Source organism: Monodon monoceros, unplaced genomic scaffold (assembly GCF_005190385.1).
Source record: "Monodon monoceros isolate NGI ecotype Baffin Bay Population unplaced genomic scaffold, NGI_Narwhal_1 Super_Scaffold_7, whole genome shotgun sequence".
NCBI lineage: Eukaryota > Metazoa > Chordata > Mammalia > Artiodactyla > Monodontidae > Monodon > Monodon monoceros.
The window spans coordinates 83,520,926-83,541,993 of NW_021703784.1; the positions used below are offsets into that span (position 1 = coordinate 83,520,926).

The 21,068-nt window shown below is 44.4% G+C and overlaps 1 protein-coding gene across 5 annotated transcripts in view; it reads right to left on the reverse strand.

Moving 5' to 3' along the window:
* Nucleotides 1-10,111: 10,111 nt before the first annotated feature.
* The window catches only part of ELF5 (E74 like ETS transcription factor 5), a 28,942-nt gene continuing 17,985 nt past the window's right edge, over nucleotides 10,112-21,068 (reverse strand). For 4 of the 5 annotated variants that reach the window (XM_029208450.1, XM_029208452.1, XM_029208451.1 and 1 more), the window contains 4 exons: nucleotides 18,394-18,444; nucleotides 13,117-13,185; nucleotides 11,036-11,231; nucleotides 10,470-10,629 (listed from right to left, as the gene is read on the reverse strand). In XM_029208450.1, coding sequence (XP_029064283.1) covers nucleotides 10,533-10,629; nucleotides 11,036-11,231; nucleotides 13,117-13,185; nucleotides 18,394-18,444 — 413 coding nt within the window. In that variant the 3' untranslated portion in view covers nucleotides 10,470-10,532. Of the gene's footprint in view, nucleotides 10,630-11,035; nucleotides 11,232-13,116; nucleotides 13,186-18,393; nucleotides 18,445-21,068 lie in introns of all 5 variants that reach the window. The other variant, XM_029208448.1, reaches the window with a different exon arrangement.

The following is a 21,068-nucleotide window of genomic DNA, read 5'->3' on the forward strand; positions in this document are numbered from 1 at the left end:
AACTTTTTGAGTAGCAGAGGGATTAATTTTTTGTTCTCTGAATCGCCTGATGCCCCTCTCTGGGTTGGGGGCAGCTTCTCTTAGGTAGTGAGTGACTCCTCATTACCATCCACCGCTGCCTGCCCTGCCCCCACCTCAGTCTCTGCCATCCCCCGGAACTTCTTGGTTCTGGTTCTCTTCACTGCCAAGCTCGTTGCCTGAAAGCTCCCAGCTCCCCTCCTGTTAGCTAATTTCCAGTTTCCTGGACAGTCTCTTCTTTCAGCTGGACTGTGAGCTTTGATCCAGTCCATCAACATGGCACTTCCCTCTTCACCTGGTCGGGACAGGGGTCCCAATTTCAAAATGTAGAAGCATTCTGGATGCATGAAAAACAAAAACATAAAACCCCAAACAGAAAGTAAATTGGTGCAGCCACTGTGGAAAACAGTATGGAAGTTTCCCAAAATAACGAAAAATAGAACTACTATGTGACCCAGCAATTCCACTCCTACGTATAGATATGAAAAAAACAAAAACAGTAATTCAAAAAGATACACGTGGAGGGCGGAGTCAAGGTGGCGTGCTAGGATGACGCGGAATTTGTGTCTCCTCACAAGTGGGGCACCTACCAGGCACTGGTGGGGGACCATGGACACCTAAGGGGACGGGAGGAAGCCCCATGACCACGTAGGACGTGGGGCGTGGGGGGAGTGAAGGGGGAGGAGAAGTGGAGGCGGGACGAGAATGGAGCCCCTGAAGGGCGGCTGGGTGAGGGGAAGGGATTCCACGCCCAAAGGGGGAGATTGGGGACCACTGGGAGGACAGAGGATCAAAAGGGAGTGCGGCCAGGTTTCCCCTGCCCACTTGGGTCCCCAGGAACCTGCTGAGATCCCGGGCCTGATGCTCTGCCCACCTAGGCCCCCTCCAGCCACGCGGGTCCTGAGGGAGTGGGAGGGAGGGAAGGGGGAGCAAAAGTAAAGGCCGGACCTACGGGACCGTATCCCTGAGGGGTGGCTGGCGGAGTTCCTACACCCAGCAGGACCCACCCACAGTTAGGGGTCCAGCGGAGACGGGGGAGACCCTGGGGGAGAGGGTGGGGGAGGGGCACGAAGGAACAGAAGGGAAAAGGACCAGGGCTTTCCCTGTCCATTTAGGCACCAGGGAGCCAGATGGGCTCCCAGGCCTAATCCTCTGCCCTCAGAGCCTCCCTGCTGCCATGCAGAGCCCAGGCCCCACCCCACACCCCAGCCAGGGCCCTACCTCTATCCTCGGAGACCCTCTCTGAGACCCCCTCCAACACAATGGGCCTAACCCCTACCACACACACTCACTCAGGGCCTCACCTCCAAACTCCACACTCCAGAGGACCTCCTTTCCACGTGCTGCCTCTCCCCTTCTCCACAGGTCCTAAGCAGAGGCCCCGCCCCACGCTCAAACGTCACCCCCCACTCGCCTAGGTCCCACCCCACCCTAAATCCCACCCCCGCCTAAGTTCCCCTTCCACCTAAACTCTGCCTGCAAGGCTTTTTTTTTTCCTCTTTTACATTGGGGTTCTGTTTTACATTGTTGTTGATTCATTTATATTTTTATTTTTCCTAATAAATCTTTATTTTTCTAATTTTATTTTATTCTTTATACTTTGTTATTGTTCTCTCCTTTTGTTCCCTCTGCACCCCTCCCCCCTTTTTTTCTTTTCTCTATTGTGGTTTTATTTTACCTTGTTGCAGTTGTTTCAATTATATTTTTATTTTTCCTAATATATTTTTTATCTTTCTAATTTTATTTTGTTTTTTATTCTTTGATATTGTACTGCTCCTCTTTTTCTTTCTTTATTTATTTCCTTTTTTGTGTGTGTGCCACACCACGCAGATTGCAGGATCTTGGTTCCCAGGCTGGAGGTCGAGCCTGCGCTCCTGTGGTGGGAGCTCCAAGTCCAAACCGCTGGACTAACAGAGAACCTCAGACCCCAGGGAATATTAATTGGAGTGAGACCTCCTGAAGGTCCTAATCTCAGCACCAAGACCCAGCTTTATCCAACTGCCTGCAAACTCCAGTGCTGGATGCCTCAGGCCAAACAACCAGTAAGACAGGAACACAGCCCTACCCATCAAAAAAAAAAAAAAAAAGAATGAAATGACAAAAAAAAAATTGTTACAGACAAAGGAGCAAGGTAAAAACCTACAAGACCCAATAAATGAAGATGAAATAGGCAATCTACCTCTTTTTATATGTATATATATATATATTTGTTTCCTTTTTCTCTTTTTCTGAGTGGGTATGTGTATGCGTCTTCGTGTGATTTTGTCTGTGTAGCTTTGCTTTTACCATTTGCCTGAGGGTCTGTCTGCCTGTTTTTTGTTGTTTTGTTTTTTTTTATTACTTTTAATTTTTTTATTTTTAATAATTTAAAAAATAGTTTTACTTTAATAACTTTATTATTTCTTTATCTTTTTCTTTTTTTCTCCCTTTTCTTCTGAGCTGTGTGGTTGACAGGGTTCTTGGTGCTCCAGCAGGGTGTCAGGCCTGTGCCTCTGAGGTGGGAGAGCTAAGTTCATGACATTGGTCCACCAGAGACCTTCTGGCTCCACATAGTATCAAACAGCAAAAGCTCCCCCAGAGATTTCCAGCTCAACACTAAGACCCAGCTCCACTCAACGACCAGCAAGCTACAGTGTTGGACACCCTATGCCAAACAACTAGCAAGACAGGAACACAACTCCACGCATTAGCAGGGATGTTGCCTAAAATCATAATAAGGTCACAGGCAGCCCAAAACACACCACTGGACGTGGTCCTGCACACCAGAAAGACAACATCCAGCGTCATCCACCAGAACACAGGCACTAGTCCCCTCCACCAGGAAGCCTACATAACCCACTGAAACAACCTTAGCCACTGGGAGCAGACACCAAAAACAACAGAAACTACAAACCTGCAGCCTGTGAAAAGGAGACCCCAAACACAGTAAGTTAAGCAAAATGAGAAGACAGAGAAACACACAGCAGATGAAGGAGCAAGGTAAGAACCCACCGGACCAAACAAACGAAGAGGAAATAGGCAGTCTACCTTAAAAAGAATCCAGAGTAATTATAGTAAAGATGATCCAAAATCTTGGAAATAGAATGGAGAAAATACAAGAAACAAGGACCTAGAAGAACTAAAGAGCAAACAAACAATGATGAACAACACAATAAATGAAATTTAAAATTCTCTAGAAGGAATCAATAGCAGAATAACTGAGGCAGAAGAACGATTAAGTGACCTGGAAGATAAAATAGTGGAAATAACTACCACAGAGCAAAATAAAGAAAAAAGAATGAAAAGAATTGAGGACAGTCTCAGAGACCTCTGGGACAACATTAAATGCACCAACATTCGAATTATAGGGGTCCCAGAAGAAGAAGAGAAAAAGAAAGGGACTGAGAAAATATTTGAAAAGATTATAGTTGAAAACTTCCCTAATATGGGAAAGGAAATAGTCAAGTCCAGGAAGTGCAGAGAGTCCCATACAGGATAAATCTAAGGAGAAACATGCCAAGACACATATTAATCAAACTATCAAAAATTAAATTCAATGAAAAGATATTAAAAGCAGCAAGGGAAAAAGAACAAATAACATACAAGGGAATAACCATAAGGTTAACAGCTGATCTTTCAGCAGAAATTCTACAAGCCAGAAGGGAGTGGCAGGATATATTTAAAGTGATGAAAGGGAAAAACCTACAACCAAGATTACTCTACCTAGCAAGGATCTCATTCAGATTCGATGGAGAAGTCAAAAGCTTTTCAGACAAGCAAAAGCTAAGAGAATTCTGTACCACCAAACCAGCTTTACAACAAATGCTAAAGGAACTTCTCTAGGCAGGAAAGACAAGAGAAGGAAAAGACCTAAAAAAACAAACCCAAAACAATTAAGAAAATGGTAATTTTCTTACATACATATTGATAATTACCTTAAATATAAATGGATTAAATGCTCCAACCAAAAGACATAGACTGGCTGAAAGGATACAAAAACAAGACCCGTATATATGCTGTCTACAAGAGACCCACTTCAGACCTAGGGACACATACAGACTGAAAGGGAGGGGACGGAAAAAGATATTCTATGTAAATTGAAATCAAAAGAAAGCTGGAGTTTTGACCACCTAGAGGGGTGGGATAGGGAGGGAGATGCAAGAGGGAAGAGACATGGGGATATATGTATATGTATAACTGATTCACTTTGTTATAAAGCAGAAACTAACACACCATTGTAAAGCAATTATACTCCAATAAAGATGTTTTAAAAAAAAGAAAGCTGGAGTAGCAATTCTTATATCAGACAAAATAGACTTTAAAATAAAGACTATTACAAGAGACAAAGAAAGGCACTACATAATGATCAAGGGATCAATCCAAGAAGAAGATATAACAATTGAAAATATTTATGCAACCAACATAGGAGCACCTCAATACATAAGACAAATGCTAACAGCCATAAAAGGGGAAATCGACAGTAAGACAATCGTAGTAGGGGACTTTAACACCCCACTTTCACCAATGGACAAATCATCCAAAATGAAAATAAATAAGGAAACACAAGCTTTAAATGACACATTAAACAAGATGGACTTAATTGATATATATAGGACATCCCATCCAAAAACAGCAGAATACACTTTCAAGTGCACATGGAACATTCTCAAGGATAGACCATATCTTAGGTCACAAATTGAGCCTTGGTAAATTTAAGAAAATTGAAATGGTATCAAGTATCTTTTCCGACCACAACGCTATGAGACTAGATATCAATTACAGGAAAAAAAACTGTAAAAAATACAAACACATGGAAGCTAAACTATACATATTAAATAACAAAGAGATCACCGAAGAAATTAAAGATGAAATCAAAAAATACCTAGAAAGAAATGACAATGAAAACACGATGACACAAAACCTATGGGATGCAGCAAAAGCAGTTCTAAAAGGGAAGTTTATAGCAATATAATCCTACCTCAAGAAACTAGAAACATCTCAAATAAACAACCTAACCTTACACCTAAAGCAATTAGAGAAAGAAGAACAAAAAATTCCCAAAGTTAGAAGAAGGAAAGAAATCATAAAGATAAGATCAGAAATAAATGAAAAAGAAGTGGAGGAAACAATAGCAAAGATCAATAAAACTAAAAGCTGGTTCTTTGAGAAGATAAACAAAATTGATAAACCATTAGCCAGACTCATCAAGAAAAAAAGGTGGAAGATTCAACTCAACAGAATTAGAAATGAAAAAGAAGTAACAACTGACACTGCAGAAATACTAAGGATCATGAGAGATTATTACAAGCAACTCTATGTCAATAATATGGACAACCTGGAAGAAATGGACAAATTCTTAGAAAAGTACAACCTTTCGAGACTGAACCAGGAAGAAATAGAAAATATAAACAGACCAAACACAAGCACTGAAATTGAAACTGTGATTAAAAATCTTCCAACAAACAAAAGCCCAGGACCAGGTGGCTTCACAGGTGAATTCTATCAAACATTTAGAGAAAAGCTAACACTGATCCTTCTCAAACTCTTCCAAAATATAACAGAGGGAGGAACACTCCAAAACTCATTCTATGAGGCCACCATCACCCTGATACCAAAACCAGACAAAGATGTCACACAAAAAAGAGAACTACAGGCCAATATTACTGATGACCATAGATGCAAAAATCCTCAACAAAATACTAACAAACAAAATCCAACAGCACATTAAAAGGATCAAACACCATGATCAAGTCAGGTTTATCCCAGGAATGCAAGGATTCTTCAATATATGCAAATCAATCAATGTGATACAGCATATTAACAAACTGAAGGACAAAAACCATATGATAATCTCGATAAATACAGAAAAAGCTTTTGACAAAATTCAACACTCAATTATGATAAAAATTCTCCAGAAAGTAGGTATAGAGGGAACCTACCTCAACATAATAAAGGCCATATATGACAAACCCACAGCAAACATCATTCTCAATGGTGAAAAACTGAAACCATTTCCTCTAAGATCAGGAACAAGACAAGGTTGCCCACTCTCACCACTATTATTCGACATAGTTTTGGAAGTTTTAGCCACAGCAATCAGAGAAGAAAAAGAAATAAAAGGAATACAAATCGGAAAAGAAGAAATAAAATTGTCACTGTTTGCAGATGACATGATACTATACATAGACAATCCTAAAGATGCTACCAGAAAACTACTAGAGCTAATCAATGAATTTGGTAGAGTAGCAGGATACAAAATTAATGTACAGAAATCTCTTGCATTCCTATGAATGATGAAAATCTGAAAGAGAAATTAAGGAAACACTCCCATTTACCATTGCAACAAAAAGAATAAAATACCTAGGAATAAACTTACCTAAGGAGACAAAAAACCTGTATGCAGAAAACTATAAGACACTGATGAAAGAAATTAAAGGTGATACAAACAAATCAAGAGATATACCATGTTCTTGGATTGGAAGAATCAACATTGTGAAAATGGCTATACTACCCAAAGCAATCTACAGATTCAATGCAATCCCTATCAAACTACCAATGGCATTGTTCACAGAACAAAAAATTTCACAATTTGTATGGAAACACAAAAGACCGCGAATAGCCAAAGTGATCTTGAGAAAGAAAAACGGAGCTGGAGGAATCAGGCACCCTGACTTCAGACTATACTACAAAGCTACAGTGATCAAGACAGTATGGTACTTTCTATCCTGTTGGGATAGAAAATCCAGAGATAAACCCATGCACCTATGGCCACCTTATCTTTGATAAAGGAGGCAAGAGTATACAATGGAGAAAAGACATCCTCTTCAATAAGTGGTGCTGGGAAAACTGGACAGCTACACGTAAAAGAATGATATTAGAACACTCCCTAACACCATACACAAAAATAAACTCAAAATGGATTAAAGACCTAAATGTAAGGCCAGACACTCTAAAACTCTTAGAGGAAAACATAGGCAGAACACTCTATGACATAAATCACAGCAAGATCCTTTTTGACCCACCTCCTAGAGAAATGGAAATAAAAACAAAAATAAACAAATGGCATCTAATGAAACTTAAAAGCTCTTGCACAGCAAAGGAAACCATAAACAAGACGAAAAGATAACCCTCAGAATGAGAGAAAATATTTGCAAATGAAGCAACTGACAAAGGATTAATCTCCAAATTATACAACCAGCACATGCAGCTCAATATCAAAAAAAAACCCAATCCAAAAATGGTCAGAAGACCTAAATAGACATTTCTACAAAGAAGATATACAGATTGCCAACAAACACATGAAAGGATGCTCAACATCACTAATCATTAGAGAAATGCAAACCAAAACTACAATGAGGTATCACTTCACACCAGTCAGAATGGCCATCATCAAAAAATCGACAAACACTAAATGCTGGAGAGGGTGTGGAGAAAAGGGAACCCTCTTGCACTGTTGGTGGGAATGTAAATTGATACAGCCACTATGGAGAACAGTATGGAGGTTCCTTACAAAACTAAAAATAGAACTACCATATGACCCAGCAATCCCACTACTGGGCATATACCCTGAGAAAACCATAATTCAAAAAGAGTCATGTACCACAATGTTCATTGCAGCACTACTTACAATAGCCAGAACATGGAAGCAACCTAAGTGTCCATCGACAGACGAATGGATAAAGAAGATGTGGCACATATATACAATGGAATATTACTCAGCCATAAAAAGAAACGAAATTGAGTTATTTGTAGTGAGGTGGATGGACCTAGATTCTATCATACGAGTGAAATAAGTCAGAAAAAGAAAAAATACTGTATGCTAACACATATATATGGAATCTAAAAAAAAAAAAAAAGGTTCTGAGGAACCTAGGACAGGACAAGAATAAAGACGCAGATGTCTAGAATGGAATTGAGGACACGGGGAAGGGGAAGGGGAAGCTGAGACGAAGTGAGAGAGTGGCATGCAGATATATACACTACCAAATGTAAAATAGATAGCTAGTAGGAAGCAGCTGCATAGCACAGGGAGATCAGCTCGGTGCTTTGTGATCACCTAGAGGGGTGGGATAAGGTGGGTGGGAGGGAGATGCAAGAGGGAGGGTATATGGGGATATATGTATGCATATAGCTGATTCACTTTGTTATACAGCAGAAACTAACACAACATCGTAAAGCAATTATACTCCAATGAAGATGTTAAAAAAATAAAAAAGATACATGCACTGCAACGTTCAAAGAAGCATTATTTACAATTGCCAAGATATGGAAGCAACCTAAGCGTCCATCGACAGACGAATGGATAAAGAATATGTGGTGCATATATACAATGGAATATTACTCAGCCATAAAAGAGAATGAAATTTTGCCATTAGCAGCCACATGGATGGACTTGGAGGTCATTATCCTTAGTGAAATAAGTCAGAGAACAACAAATACTGTATGCTATCCTTATATGTGGAATCTAAAAAACACAACCAACTGGTGAATATAACTAAAAAGAAGCAGACTCAGAGATATGGAGAACAAACTAGTGGTTGCTGGTGGGGGAGGGGCAAGATAGGGATGGGGGAGGGGAAGGCACACACTATTGGGTATAAAATAGGCCACAAGGATGTACTGTACAGTATGGGGAATATAGCCAATAGTTTGTAATGACTGTAAATGGAGTGTAACCTTTAAAAATTGTATTAAAAAGAAAAAAACAAAGAAACACCTCAAACCAACCACAACAGTGCAAGAACAAAGTTCAGCGTCTGAGGTAGCATGAAGTGGTGACCAAATGCTCTTCCACTCAGATCCAGGAAATTACTGCGACAGGCACTGAGAAAGTAGTGGTACCAGATGTGATTTTCAAAAAGAAATTGGTAATCTGGATTTGTCTGTAAATCTCCTGATTTTTAAATAAGGCAACTAATTCAAAATAAGAAACAAAACAAAACCTCAAAACACAAGCAAAAAAAAAAAAATGTGTGTGTGTGTGTGTGTGTATGTGTGTGCATACCAAACAAAAATATAGCTGTAGGACCCACTGGACCATGCCTTCCATCTTGTGAGGGGGCCTCTGTCTTAGGATAGAAAGGTTGTGGGGAGGATTACTTCATATATTTCTTGCATATTTTGGGGCTCTCTGGGAATCTCCATCTCCTAAATGCTAGGAAATGGAAGGGTCATCAAAGGTTTTATAGGTTGTCAATATTTGCTGAGTCGGCCTTGCTAAATTGAACAATATGGAGACAGTGTAACATGTTAAATATTTTATTCACATTGTTTACAAACTGTATCCACCTGGAAAACACATGAATCTAAAAAATAGACTATTTTACAGTCATTCACATTTTTAAAAAACAAGTTACTTTTGACGTGAAACTCTAAGATGGAGGCCCTCAGCCTGTATTGTCGTTCAGTGCCTCATCACATGAGGCTTCCTGCTCTGGGGAAGGAGTTCTAGGGGCAGTCCATCCAGCTGGAGGTCACTAATGGCTCACCTACCAGTGACTGATGAGAAAATGTCAGTGCATACTTTAACTTGTGAACATTCACTGGTGTATATCCAACGTCGCTAATTTTGTCAAGGAAATATGCATTTTAGAGCTTGCATACTCATCGGGTGGGAAGACAAAACAAGAGGCTCATAATTTAATTGGCCATTATAGAGCCATCAAGACATTCCCTGTTCTATAAAGGTGTAACGTCTTGCCCACAGACAGAATCAATGAATTACGATTTTATTGTGTTGACAACTTGAATCATAGAAACAGAGGTGATTTGGAAATTGATGTAAGCGTCTGTCGACTCTTTGCACATCTGATGCCTCCCACCTAGGAGAAGAGGGGGAATACACTCAGCCAGAATTAAGAATGTGCCTAATTTTGTGTTACTGCAGAAGGATGGCCATGGGAGTTTTGCTGAGTGGCTAAAAAGAAGTTCTGGTTAAGAAACTCGCTATTAACCTATGCTAAATCCAATTATGTACCAGCTTGATGGCTTAGCTCCTTTACTAATTAAGAAACTTTTCTATGGAATTTGACTTTAACAATTTAAAATCTACAGTATGTTTGTCTTACCCACATCTCACCCCGTCCTACTATATTAACTACAAACTAATCACTTCTTTTTTGCTTTGTGAGCTGCCACAGTTAACTATGTGAAAACTTTTGAGCCTTTGGAATGGGAGCACCGGATGAGCCTCTAATGGCAGAGTTGGATCCTTTTTCTCTGAGCAGCAGCAATAGCAAGGGCATTGTGGTTCTGCAACTCTTCATTAGGGAAGTGATGTTTGATCCGGGTACCACAAAAGATCATCCCTCCTCCCCTCGGGTAAAAAAAAAAAAAAAAAAAAAGGAAGTTCTTAAGGGTTGCTGTCATCACCCCCAAGTAGACAACAACAACTCTGAATCCAAATGTAAGCTGAGATGTGGAGAAATTTTATCAGCACGTTTGCAGGCTTTTAAAAAAGTGAACTTTCAAGGTCTATTGCAATCTATTGTTTTAAAAGACAGAAATCCATAAAATGAGCTTGATGATGGAGGAGATCATAGCTTGTCTTCCTGCCACCCGTGTGCGTTTTTTCCAAATTTGTATACTAATCTTCGGTCGACCCGTTCCAGAATTCCTGTTTTATAGTAGTACCTGTGAAAGACAGCAGAAGAGGGACGTGAGGAGGGTTCATACCCTGGGAAAACAACAGCGCATAAACACGTTCCTCTTTCCTCTCAGGTGACAGGCTGGTCTTTGGTTACCCTGGTATTTTCACACCCTCTTATCAACTTACACTTAAACCTTTCCCAGTCATCTTGAAGAGCGAACCTCACCACATCTGGTTCAAAACGTGTGTGTGTGTGTGTGTGTGTGTGTGTGTGTGTCTGATAGCCTGGCTTCAGAGTGATCCCCGGGGAACAGTGCCAAGAATGGAAAGGACGGCGTGTCAGTTTACAAACCCTAATCCCACCTGTACCTAAGAGCTGAAGTGTTGTCTCATGACACTTTTTATATAACTCTGCCTGAAGGCTCACGGCATTTCGTGCTGTTCACTTACCTCAGAGCTCTGCTCAACTTTTCATACGTCATTCTGTCATTTCTCTTCCTCTGTCCCCACATCTTTGCCAGGGCTTCTGATTTAACCACCCGAAAAATACCTTGTTCCCTATCTTCCCATTCCAGAATGCCACAGTTTTCCTCAGGAGATAGAAGCAGGTCTCTCACAAATTCCCATAGGTGAGAGCTCTGGAGGCCTTTAGGGAAGGAAAAAAAGTGAGCTAAAAATTAAAACAGAAAAATTGAAGAGTTGTACAACTTCTCATGAACCCATGAGAAATGCTCCTTCATGGTTATTTCCCAAAGTGATGACCGAGCGCTCTACTTGGAACCATACCTAGCTGTGAAATGTCTTCTTCTACTGGGAACCATACCTAGCTGTGAAATGTCCTCTTCTACTAAAGTAATTACAACACACACACAGAGACATCCTATTTACATCGACCAGCAACACTGGCTCACGAACTTTCCCTGCTCGATGGAACTACCAACTAATTCTACAGAATTAATGAAATGACAGTCGAATGACGTTTCCATTCTTCTTTCTGAAAAGCAGTGTGGTTGTACTGAGATCCCATAGCTACAACTGTCTGGCTGGACTAATCCTACCATTATGTTTTGCATGAAAAACTGGTATTTCTCTTGTTCCATTGTATCATAGTTAAGACTTGCTCTGGAGCCTGGCTGGCTGGGTTTGGGTCCTGAATTCACCTCTTCTAGCTCTGTAACCAAATCTCTCTAGTTATCTTCTCTCTAAAATGGGTTAGTAAGTGATAAATGGAATATTTATAAATGGAATGGAATATTTACAAATGGAATATTTCCTGCCATATCAATAAACAAAAGATGTCACAGTCATCAATGATTGCAACCCTCCAACGTGAGCCGGTGAGCCCTGAGGCGACTCAGGGCTGAAAAGGATCCCTGCCATTTAGCAGCCATCAGACTGCAGCCACTCCCTAAGGCGAGCCCTGAGGAAACTCAGGATGTGAAAATACAGGATACTGGCCCCAGATAGCTGAGGTGCATATCAAAGGAATGATTTCACTGAGCCCAGACTCTTGCATCTTCTCATACCTAGAAAAGCGCTGAATTCCTTAAGTTGAGACATTTGGTTGTCTTTAATTAACAATAATCTTTATGACAGACTCTAGGTCCATCCACCTCACTACAAATAACTCAATTTCGTTTCTTTTTATGGCTAACATTCCATTGTATATATGTGCCACATCTTCTTTATCCATTCGTCTGTCGATGGACACTTAGGTTGCTTCCATGTCCTGGCTATTGTAAATAAAGCTGCAATAAACATTGTGGTACATGACTCTTTTTGAATTATGGTTTTCTCAGGGGACATGCCCAGTAATAAAGCAGAAACTAGCACACCATTGTAAAGCAATTATACTCCAATGAAGATGTTAGAAAAACAAAAAGCAAAAATCAATACTCTTCTGACGTTCCGATTACCTGCTCTTTGCTGCAAAACTCCTGTATCTCCTGGCTCCTCCCCTCGCCTCCTTGGGGCAGTTTCTCAGAGTTACCTGAACCGCTGTCTCCCGGGCTGCAGTCCTCATTTTGCCCCCCAAAAACTTAACTCGCAACTCCCATGTTGTGCATTATTTTAAAGTCAAAATAAGAGTACCTACCTCATAGCACAGGTTAGAGGATTATGCTTTAATACATGTTAAATGGCTAGAACCAAGCCCAGCAGGCTCGACCCTGTCCTGGGTAGATCTTAGTTCTGGGAAAGCTAACAGAACTGCCAACTCATGGGGTTTCTTTAGTATCATCCCTGAGTACTTCAGTGAGAAGGATTCACACTAGACCAGGAGAAACAAACCTTTATTCAGAAATTTAACATGGTTAGAACATTACTTTAATTCTCCTAATACCATTTCCAAGTAAAAAGAAAGAAATTGGATTTTGATAACACTTATAACAGTAATCATCAATTTCTCTGCTATGTTCTTTGGGAAATAACGGGACTCACTCAAACACTGAGTCTCAAAGCTTGTTAGATTACTTTGTCTCATGAATGGTTTTAAGAAATTGCCAATGACAGATGGCATCTCTTGCACTTACTTGTTCGACTATGACTGTGACAGTCTTGACTTTTGATACCACTTGTTTTCAAGCAACTGGAAACAGCGTCTGCAACAGAGTGATTTACAGCTGTAGGAAGGAAGCTGGAGACCACGTTCCGACCTCAAATCACACCAAATGAGCAACTATTAATTGAACACCTTTGTGGTAGGAGACAGCGTGCTGGGCTCTTTGGGAATAATTAGTAGGTTTAAGGAGCATTTGTATTCAACACTGGGGCCCTACTGTGTGCCAGGTTCTGGGCTCTGAGCTGGAGATAGAAAGTGAACAACACAGACTTGGTCTCTGCTCACCTGGAGGTTAAGGACTATTGGGCAAGGAAAACACAAGTGAAACACAAATCGCCACTGAGTTAAGTGTTATGAGGGAAGGAGGCCTTAGATAGAGAACGAGGTGGAGGAAAACACCTGCTGTAGATGGGGTGGCCAGGGCGGGTCTCCTGGAAGGGAGACACTCACACTGGTGTCAGGAGGTGGGAGGGTGTCCCAGAGGGAAGGAGCAGCATGTGCAAAGCCAAGGGTGGCGACCAGGCAGGCCCGTGGGGTGCCCAGGCGTGGCGGTAGGGGCACCGGGCTGCCGGCAGGTCACGTGGGCACATGGTAAGCATGTGGGATATTATTATTTTTTTTTTTGGTGGTAGGCGGGCCTCTCACTGCTGTGGCCTCTCCCGTTGCAGAGCACAGGCTCCGGACGTGCAGGCTCAGCGGCCATGGCTCGTGGGCCCAGCCGCTCCGCGGCATGTGGGATCCTCCCCGGACCTGGGCACGAACCCGCATCCCCTGCATCGGCAGGCGGACTCTCAACCACTGCGCCACCAGGGAAGCCCAGGACGTGGGATTTTATTCAAAGAGTAAAGCGAAGACTTAGGACTTTAACAAGGTCTACTTTTTAAGAAGATCCCTCTGGCTAGTGTGTGGAGAACACACTAGAAGGGACACAGGTAAAAGCAAAGAGAGTAGAGCTTATGAAGAGCAGAAAGCAAGGCGTGACCTCAAGGCCGAGTTAAACTAGAAATCACGCTGTAAGTCTGAGACACTCACGTCGCTGCAAAGTGTGTATGATTAAAAAAGAAAAGGTGGTACCAGATCACCCCTCCCTGCCCCCACATCACTTGCTCAGCCCGCTCCAGCCACACTGGCCTCCCGGCTCCTTCTGAAACTCACGGGCACATCCCGCCTTGGGGCACTTGCTCCCTCTGCCCTCAGTGCTCTTCCCTTGGATGTCCAGGGGCTCACGCCCTCATCTCCATCTTTGCTCAAAGTCACCTTCTCAGCGAGGCCTTCTCTGACTGCCTGAGCTGGAATTGCACACGCTCACCCTACTCAACACTCCATGTGCTAGTTTTATTTTTTGCTGTCATATTCATCACCATGGAACATATTATATATTTATTTATTTTGCTCGCTGGCTGACTTTCCCCACTAGAGGGCAGGGATTTGTGTTCCCACCTGTATCCCCCAGCACCTAGCACAGTGCTGGGCATATAGTAGGTGCTCAGTAAGTATTGTGGAGCGGCCACCATGCTGCACTCCACTCACCTTCCCTGCTGTAGGGACATGATGCTATAAATACTGAATGACAGAATACGTATGCTGTCCACGGAGGGAATGGTGTCCTGTGTACCACACCACTGCCCAGGGGGGCCTGTCTAGTGCCAGTGGGTCTTGTCACTCCCGGCGTGACATCCTGCAGTGGTACCTTGTGATGTCCTGTGCAGAGGCTGCCACGTTAGTCAGGCCTTTCACACATGGACCCCCACCCAGTTCTCCAGGCTTATCCCTTGCTGCTCCCCAACTTCGTCCCTCCTTTGGGTCAGATGGTCCCAATGGGGCTTGACTTTCTCCTGCTTCCTTTGCATATGCTTCCCGCTCCCCACTTCCACCCAGGTGACCCCACCTTCACAAAACCTCGTCAGGAAGTCTTCTCGGAACTCACCCTCTGGGTTAGAGCCCTCTCTGTCCCATAGCGCCTGCGTGTTCCTCAGTGTTCCAGCATTGGTCCCTTTCTACCTCTACCGTAGAGGTCCATCTCGTCCGTTGTTCATGTGTACTAACAGCTGATATTAAAGGAGTGCTTACTAAGTGCCAAGTGCTTGTAAGGGCTTCACATACAGTATCTCATTTAATACCTGCCACGACCCTGTGTGGTATAATCGCTATTTCCATTTATTGAGGAGCAACTGAAGCCCACAGAGTTTAAGAATTTCATCCAGAGAGGTGGAGCCAGGACTTGAACCCACAGCAGTTCCGTTTCAAAGCAGATGTTCACAATTCCTGCTTCAGCATGTCTTTCATGGCAGGTGTTCAATAGATACTTAAAGAATAATTATTAAAGTTTGTTGAGTGTTTGCTACTGCCAGGTGCTCACCCAATCTCACCCACCCTTATGATGCACGTTTCTTACTCTCCCACTTTACGTATAAGAAGACAGAGGTACCAGGTGGCTGGGCGTCTCCCTGGAGGTCCTTCACTCACGGGCTCACGAGTGCTGAGACACAGTGTACTCTCTGTAGCAGGCATGGGAAGGATGTCACGAAACAGGTCCCAGGCTCTCCTCTCAGGGGACTTGCACCCAAGTGGGAAGGAACGTCCAGTGAACAAACACGGCCTATCTCAGTTGGTGATAAATGCCATGGAGAGGAATGAAGCGGGGTGGGAGAATAGAGGTCATGGTGAAGGGGCTGAGCGATGTTGCAATTGTAATAAGAGCAAACAGACAAAGCTCTCGGACAAGGAGATGCCTGAGCAGAACGGAGCGAGCCCTGGCGATGTCTGGGGAGCACGATCCAGGTCATATGCCTGCCCGACGTCGGAGCTGAGATCGCATGTGAACAGTCCGGCATCAGGGCCCTCAGCCCTAATAAATGCCGTGCATCATTCTCTGGAACAAACAATGACACGAATGCGTGACTTCAACTCTCGGGTTCCCTTCGGCCTCTCCTCCACCCTTTCCTACATTACAGCCTGGAATTGTATTGATGTGGGAAAACGGGCCCATGCACACGGGCCAAGCCACAGTGAATGCTCAGGTGAGATCAGCTGACAGTGGGGTTGCCGCCAGGTAGAGAGAGGTGAATGCAGGTGAGCAGGTGAGCAGGGCTGACGGTCGGTTGATCAAGACCGAGAAAGGGTTCTGCCCTCCTATCTGATCCAATGTCACGCTCTGCGGCTTCACCTGCAGAGAAGACCTGGCCACTGTTTTAATTTAATCTTTTAAGAAGAGAGACAACAAATGGAGTCATCAAGACAAACACAGGCGAATTATTAACTGGTGACTAGACAACAAGCTTTCTCTGAAATGCCAAAGTGGCAAGAAATGGAAGAGTCACCCTTTTAATTTTGATGCTTTCTCCACGTGCTTTGGATGGAAGAGATTTGGCTTGATGAGATGAACACAGGATGGGTCAGCACGAGGCAGGGCTGTGGGGATGGTGGGAGTTTCCCCTTGTGGGTCTTGCCAGAGATAAATAACCCTGTTTTATCTGTTCCTACTCCTCAGTGGTGGCTTTGAGTGTAGTCACGGCTCGGCTCGGCTGGAGGTCTTGCTTGGCGGGTGGTGGGTGAGGGTGTTAGTGGGGGCACAGGGGCTGAAGCCATCAGTGCGTGGCCACGTTGAGGCAGCTTCCCAGATCCAAACGTCCCCAAGGTCAGTCTGAGGAGGTGGCAGCAGCAGTACCCTGAACCCCGCCCCAAACTTCTCTCCGGAGTTCCACAGTGTTCTGGGGGGGCAGCTCCCTGTCTCACAACGATCTTCATCTTCAATGTGCCCCTGCAGCTGGGCTGTGCCTGCCGCAGGGCGAGTGGGGACATGGCCCGGGCTCTCTGCTGTCTGTGGGATTTGGAGAGGTTTGGTTGCCTTGAAACTGGAGACTGTTAAAATGTGGCCAAAGGATATGTTCTCAGTCGTTGATTGAAATCCTGGTCCGCTGTCCTCCAGAAGCTGGGTGGAGGCTGGCGTGGCAGTTTCTCAATCGAGCTCATCACACGCACGTCCCCATGATGCTAGCAGTCCAGCCATAGAGCCTCCCAGGAGCCGGAGATGCCCGGCAGCAAAGCCAGCCCGTAAGCTTTGTCCTCTGGTGCTTCTGCGGTGGAGGTGGGGAGGGTGTGGACAGGAGACATCAAGTGCAGAGGGGCTGGGGTACTTCACTTGGGCCAGTTCTGACAGTTTCCTAGCTTGTCGGGCCTGGGCCCCTTCAGCAGGTACTAAGTTGAAAATCTCCTGTTCTCTGAACCATTGTGGAGCTGGGCCCAGACCCAGAGGAGTCCTGAGTCTTAGGTCTCAACTGAGTGGACAGCAGAGTGAACAGCAGGGTCTTGGAGCATGCGTGCATGTGTGTGTGCACCTGTGGGCATGTGGTGAAGGACACAGGATATAAGAGCATAGACTTTGAGAAGATGAGTTGGAATCTCTGCTCGGCATTGACTTATAACTTGTAACTTGTGAGTTACAGCACCTCCAGTTTCCTCAGATACAAATGGGGATAACAGTACGATCTAGCAAAGTTATCATAAGGATTAAATAAGTTAATGTAGGTAGAATACTTGGCCTGGCACCGCGCTGGGCACATAGTAAGGGCTTCACAAACACTAACAGTAGCTATTAATCTTAGAGCTATTTAAGATGAATGGGAACACTGCTTGAAGCCCCAGGATGCTACTTTGTCCTAGTTGGCCAGGCCCCTGAGCCAGGACCTTGGCGTGGGTCTCAGTAACTAAGAGCAACCGTCATCATCTTTAAAAAATGAAAGCTCCAAAGTTCCCTTTCTTAAGCCTTCTCCATCTGCACAAGTGAAACCGTGAGTGTTAATTTTCAGAATCAACAAGGCCATCTGAGATCCTCCATTACCTTATAATTATAAACGTGACCTGCTTAGTGAGCTCAGATTCTTTGTAGACATTATCAACCACAAGGCCTCTAATGGTTAGTAATTATGATTATTATTGCTAAAGGGTACCAGTATTTGGAGCATCTACGCTGCTGGCACAGGCCAGGCGCTTTGTATGTACTGTTACCTGAACTCCTCACAACCCAGCAGGTGTCTCACCATTTTATAGACAAGGAAACTGAGCCTGGGGGAGGTTAAGGAAGCCACAGACTTGCTCTGTCCACCGTGTTTCTCCTGCCATCTTCTTCTAGCCTTTACTGTTTCAGGTCATCAGACGTTGAGTGTGGTCCCACAAGAGCATCATTCAAGCCCATGTGCCCAACAATAGCCTCAACACGGCCTCGGGCAGCTTGACCTCAGTTACTTACAGTCTTTGATGGTGGCCTTGGTCTCTTCAGGGTCATTAAAAAAGGAGTAACCTGGGAAAGAAAAAGAAATCCACAAACCATGGCATACAATCCTGCTTTCCCCAGCCAGGTCACGAGGGGAGGTACTGGGGAGAAGGGGAGCCACTGTGCCCTTTGCAGGATACTTTTATTTCAGAAGGAAACTTGGAGACCACCTGGCCTTTATAGGGCCACCCTGAAGCCACCCCTGAGAGATGTAATCTCCTTGTTTTATTTTTGGCTGCCCTGCGAGCCTTGTTGGATCTTAGTTCCCTGATCAGGGACCGAACCAGGCCCCGACAGTGAAAGCACCGGGTCCTAACTACTGGACCACCGAGAAATTCCTCAATCTCCTTGTTTTTAAAGGCCACCTGGAGAGAGCCCTGGGCCACGCATCCCAGCAGCTTCTAGGCTTTTCTGAGTGGGCACTGAGAGTGAGTTCTGGCTTGGGATCAGGAGGCCTGGGCTCTGAGCTGGGCCGAATCACTGACCCCCGTGTAGACTTGCCCAGTCACCCTGTCTCCAGGCTCGTGTTCCTTACAGGCAACATGTGACAGAAACACCCTTGCCCTCCCTGTTGGCTCTCGGAATCTATGATCTGGGATGTGATCTCTAATCCCTTGGGGATTTGAACGCCTGTTACATGCGGGTCAAAGAGAAAAATGGACACGGGAGGCTGCAAGAAATGCAGAACCCGACATGAGGATTTAAAGGAGTCTGGAGACGGTCGGGGCCTTGGCGGTCTCTGAAGAGTGAGGCGAATCAAGAGTTTCAGATCACATTTTCACGTAGCAGCACAGGCCAAACGACACCTGCTTTCTAACTTGGTGTCCAGTGTGAGGACTAGTTTCCATTTACTGAGAAGACAGGAACAGGGCAGAGTTGTGACTTGATTCCTAGGGCCGTTGGTTCTAGGAATGATTGGTTCTGGTCAGCCACGCACTCTCTTCCCTCTTCCCGAGAACAGGAGGGGGTGACAGGGGATCTTCCTCTCCTGTGCTGGGAGAGTCTGCCCTCTGCCCTGCACCTCTCCGGCCGACTTCGCCTTCCAGCGACCAGGGTCCTCGTGCTTCAATCCTACTGCAACACCTGCTGAGCCAGACAGCACGCTGGGCCTAGAGCCCCCTTTAACTCCTCTCCCTGCTAAAACTTGTTCTGTGTCATTTTCTTCCAGAGCCCTCATCTATGGGGTAATATAAGGCCTAAACTGGGTAATAACTAGTTAACATACAATTTATTGTCCAAACAGGGACACTTTTGAGAATGAAAGACAGGATAATGGTTGAAGACACCGTGTCCTGGCCAAATTGGGACACTGGAAACTTTGGTCACAATACATGTATTTCAATCACTGTATACATTCTCGCCTGAGGAACATTAAAGGAGGAATTTGAGGACAGAGCAGGTTGATGGAGTAGATCATCTTACTGATCAACAGGATAACCGCCCTGGCTCATAGAGTCCCTGAATGTCCACCATTGGAGGTAGCTTTGTGACTCCAGGGATTCCTTAGAATAAGAAGAGGCAACTTGTGGCCTGCTTAAAAAAACAGTTGGATTTTAGCTTATTTGTTCTGCACAGACTTTGAGGTCATGGGACCAGGGATAGGTATTTTTTGATGTAACAGTTGCCAGGAATGGAAGCGCCCGAGGTGGGAGATCCCAGCACAGGGACTGCTGGGCCTGAAGACCAAACGTGATTGACTTGACGTTCTGCCGAGGCTGGCGGTACCAAGCTGAATCTTTTCTCAGGATGGAATACTCATCTCTGTGGCCCTGGGGTTCTCGTGCAAGGCTGTCCCCTTGGGATGGTTCTGAATGGAGCCCCTGAGGCTCCTCCCTGAGCCTCTGTGATTTGCTCAGACTTGCCTCCTTTCAGGGAAGGCCTGCTGAGTGGAGGCCACTGCTCCTGGCAGGTCACTGTCACTGGCGATAATCAAGCAGAGACTGGATAACAGGGGACAGCAGGTCTGTTTGTCCCTTCCTCACCCCAGGGGGCTATGGCTCCCAGGGCAGAAACCAAGCAGTGCCTGAGAACCCCCATCCTTAGCTTTCCTGCTCTCAGGCACCCGTGATGGGGGATATCAAGGGGAGGGCAAAGAATCATAGTGCTGGAAGGTACTCCGTGGGTTTCCGCCCAAAGAGGAATCCCTGCCACGGCACCGCCATCAAGCAGGGGGCTATTAGATTGCTTGCTTATCTCCAGTGACGGGGAGCTTCCTACCTTAGGTATCTTTTGAAGCCGCCTTTTAATTAATTAATTAATTAAAGATTTTTTTTGATGGGGACCATTTTTTAAAAGCTTTTATTGAATTTTTTACAATAGTGCCTCTGTTTTATGTTTTGGTTTTTTGGCTGTGAGGCACGTGGGATCCTAGCTCCCCGACCAGGGACCGAACCCATACCCCCTGCATTGGAAGGCGAAGTTTTAACCACTGGACCACTAGGCAAGTCCCCTGAAGCTGCCTTTTTAAAAGAAGGTGCTAACTTTTAGAAAGGTCTTTCTTAAAATTCAGCTGAGATGTGTTTCTTTATTTTTTTAAAATTTCTGCCTCTTGGTTATATTCATGATGACAAAAACAGTTGCCATTCATTGTATTTGCGTCCTTATTTGCTGTGCCAGATAATGTTTCACTGAATCCTGTCAAGAAGCCCGGG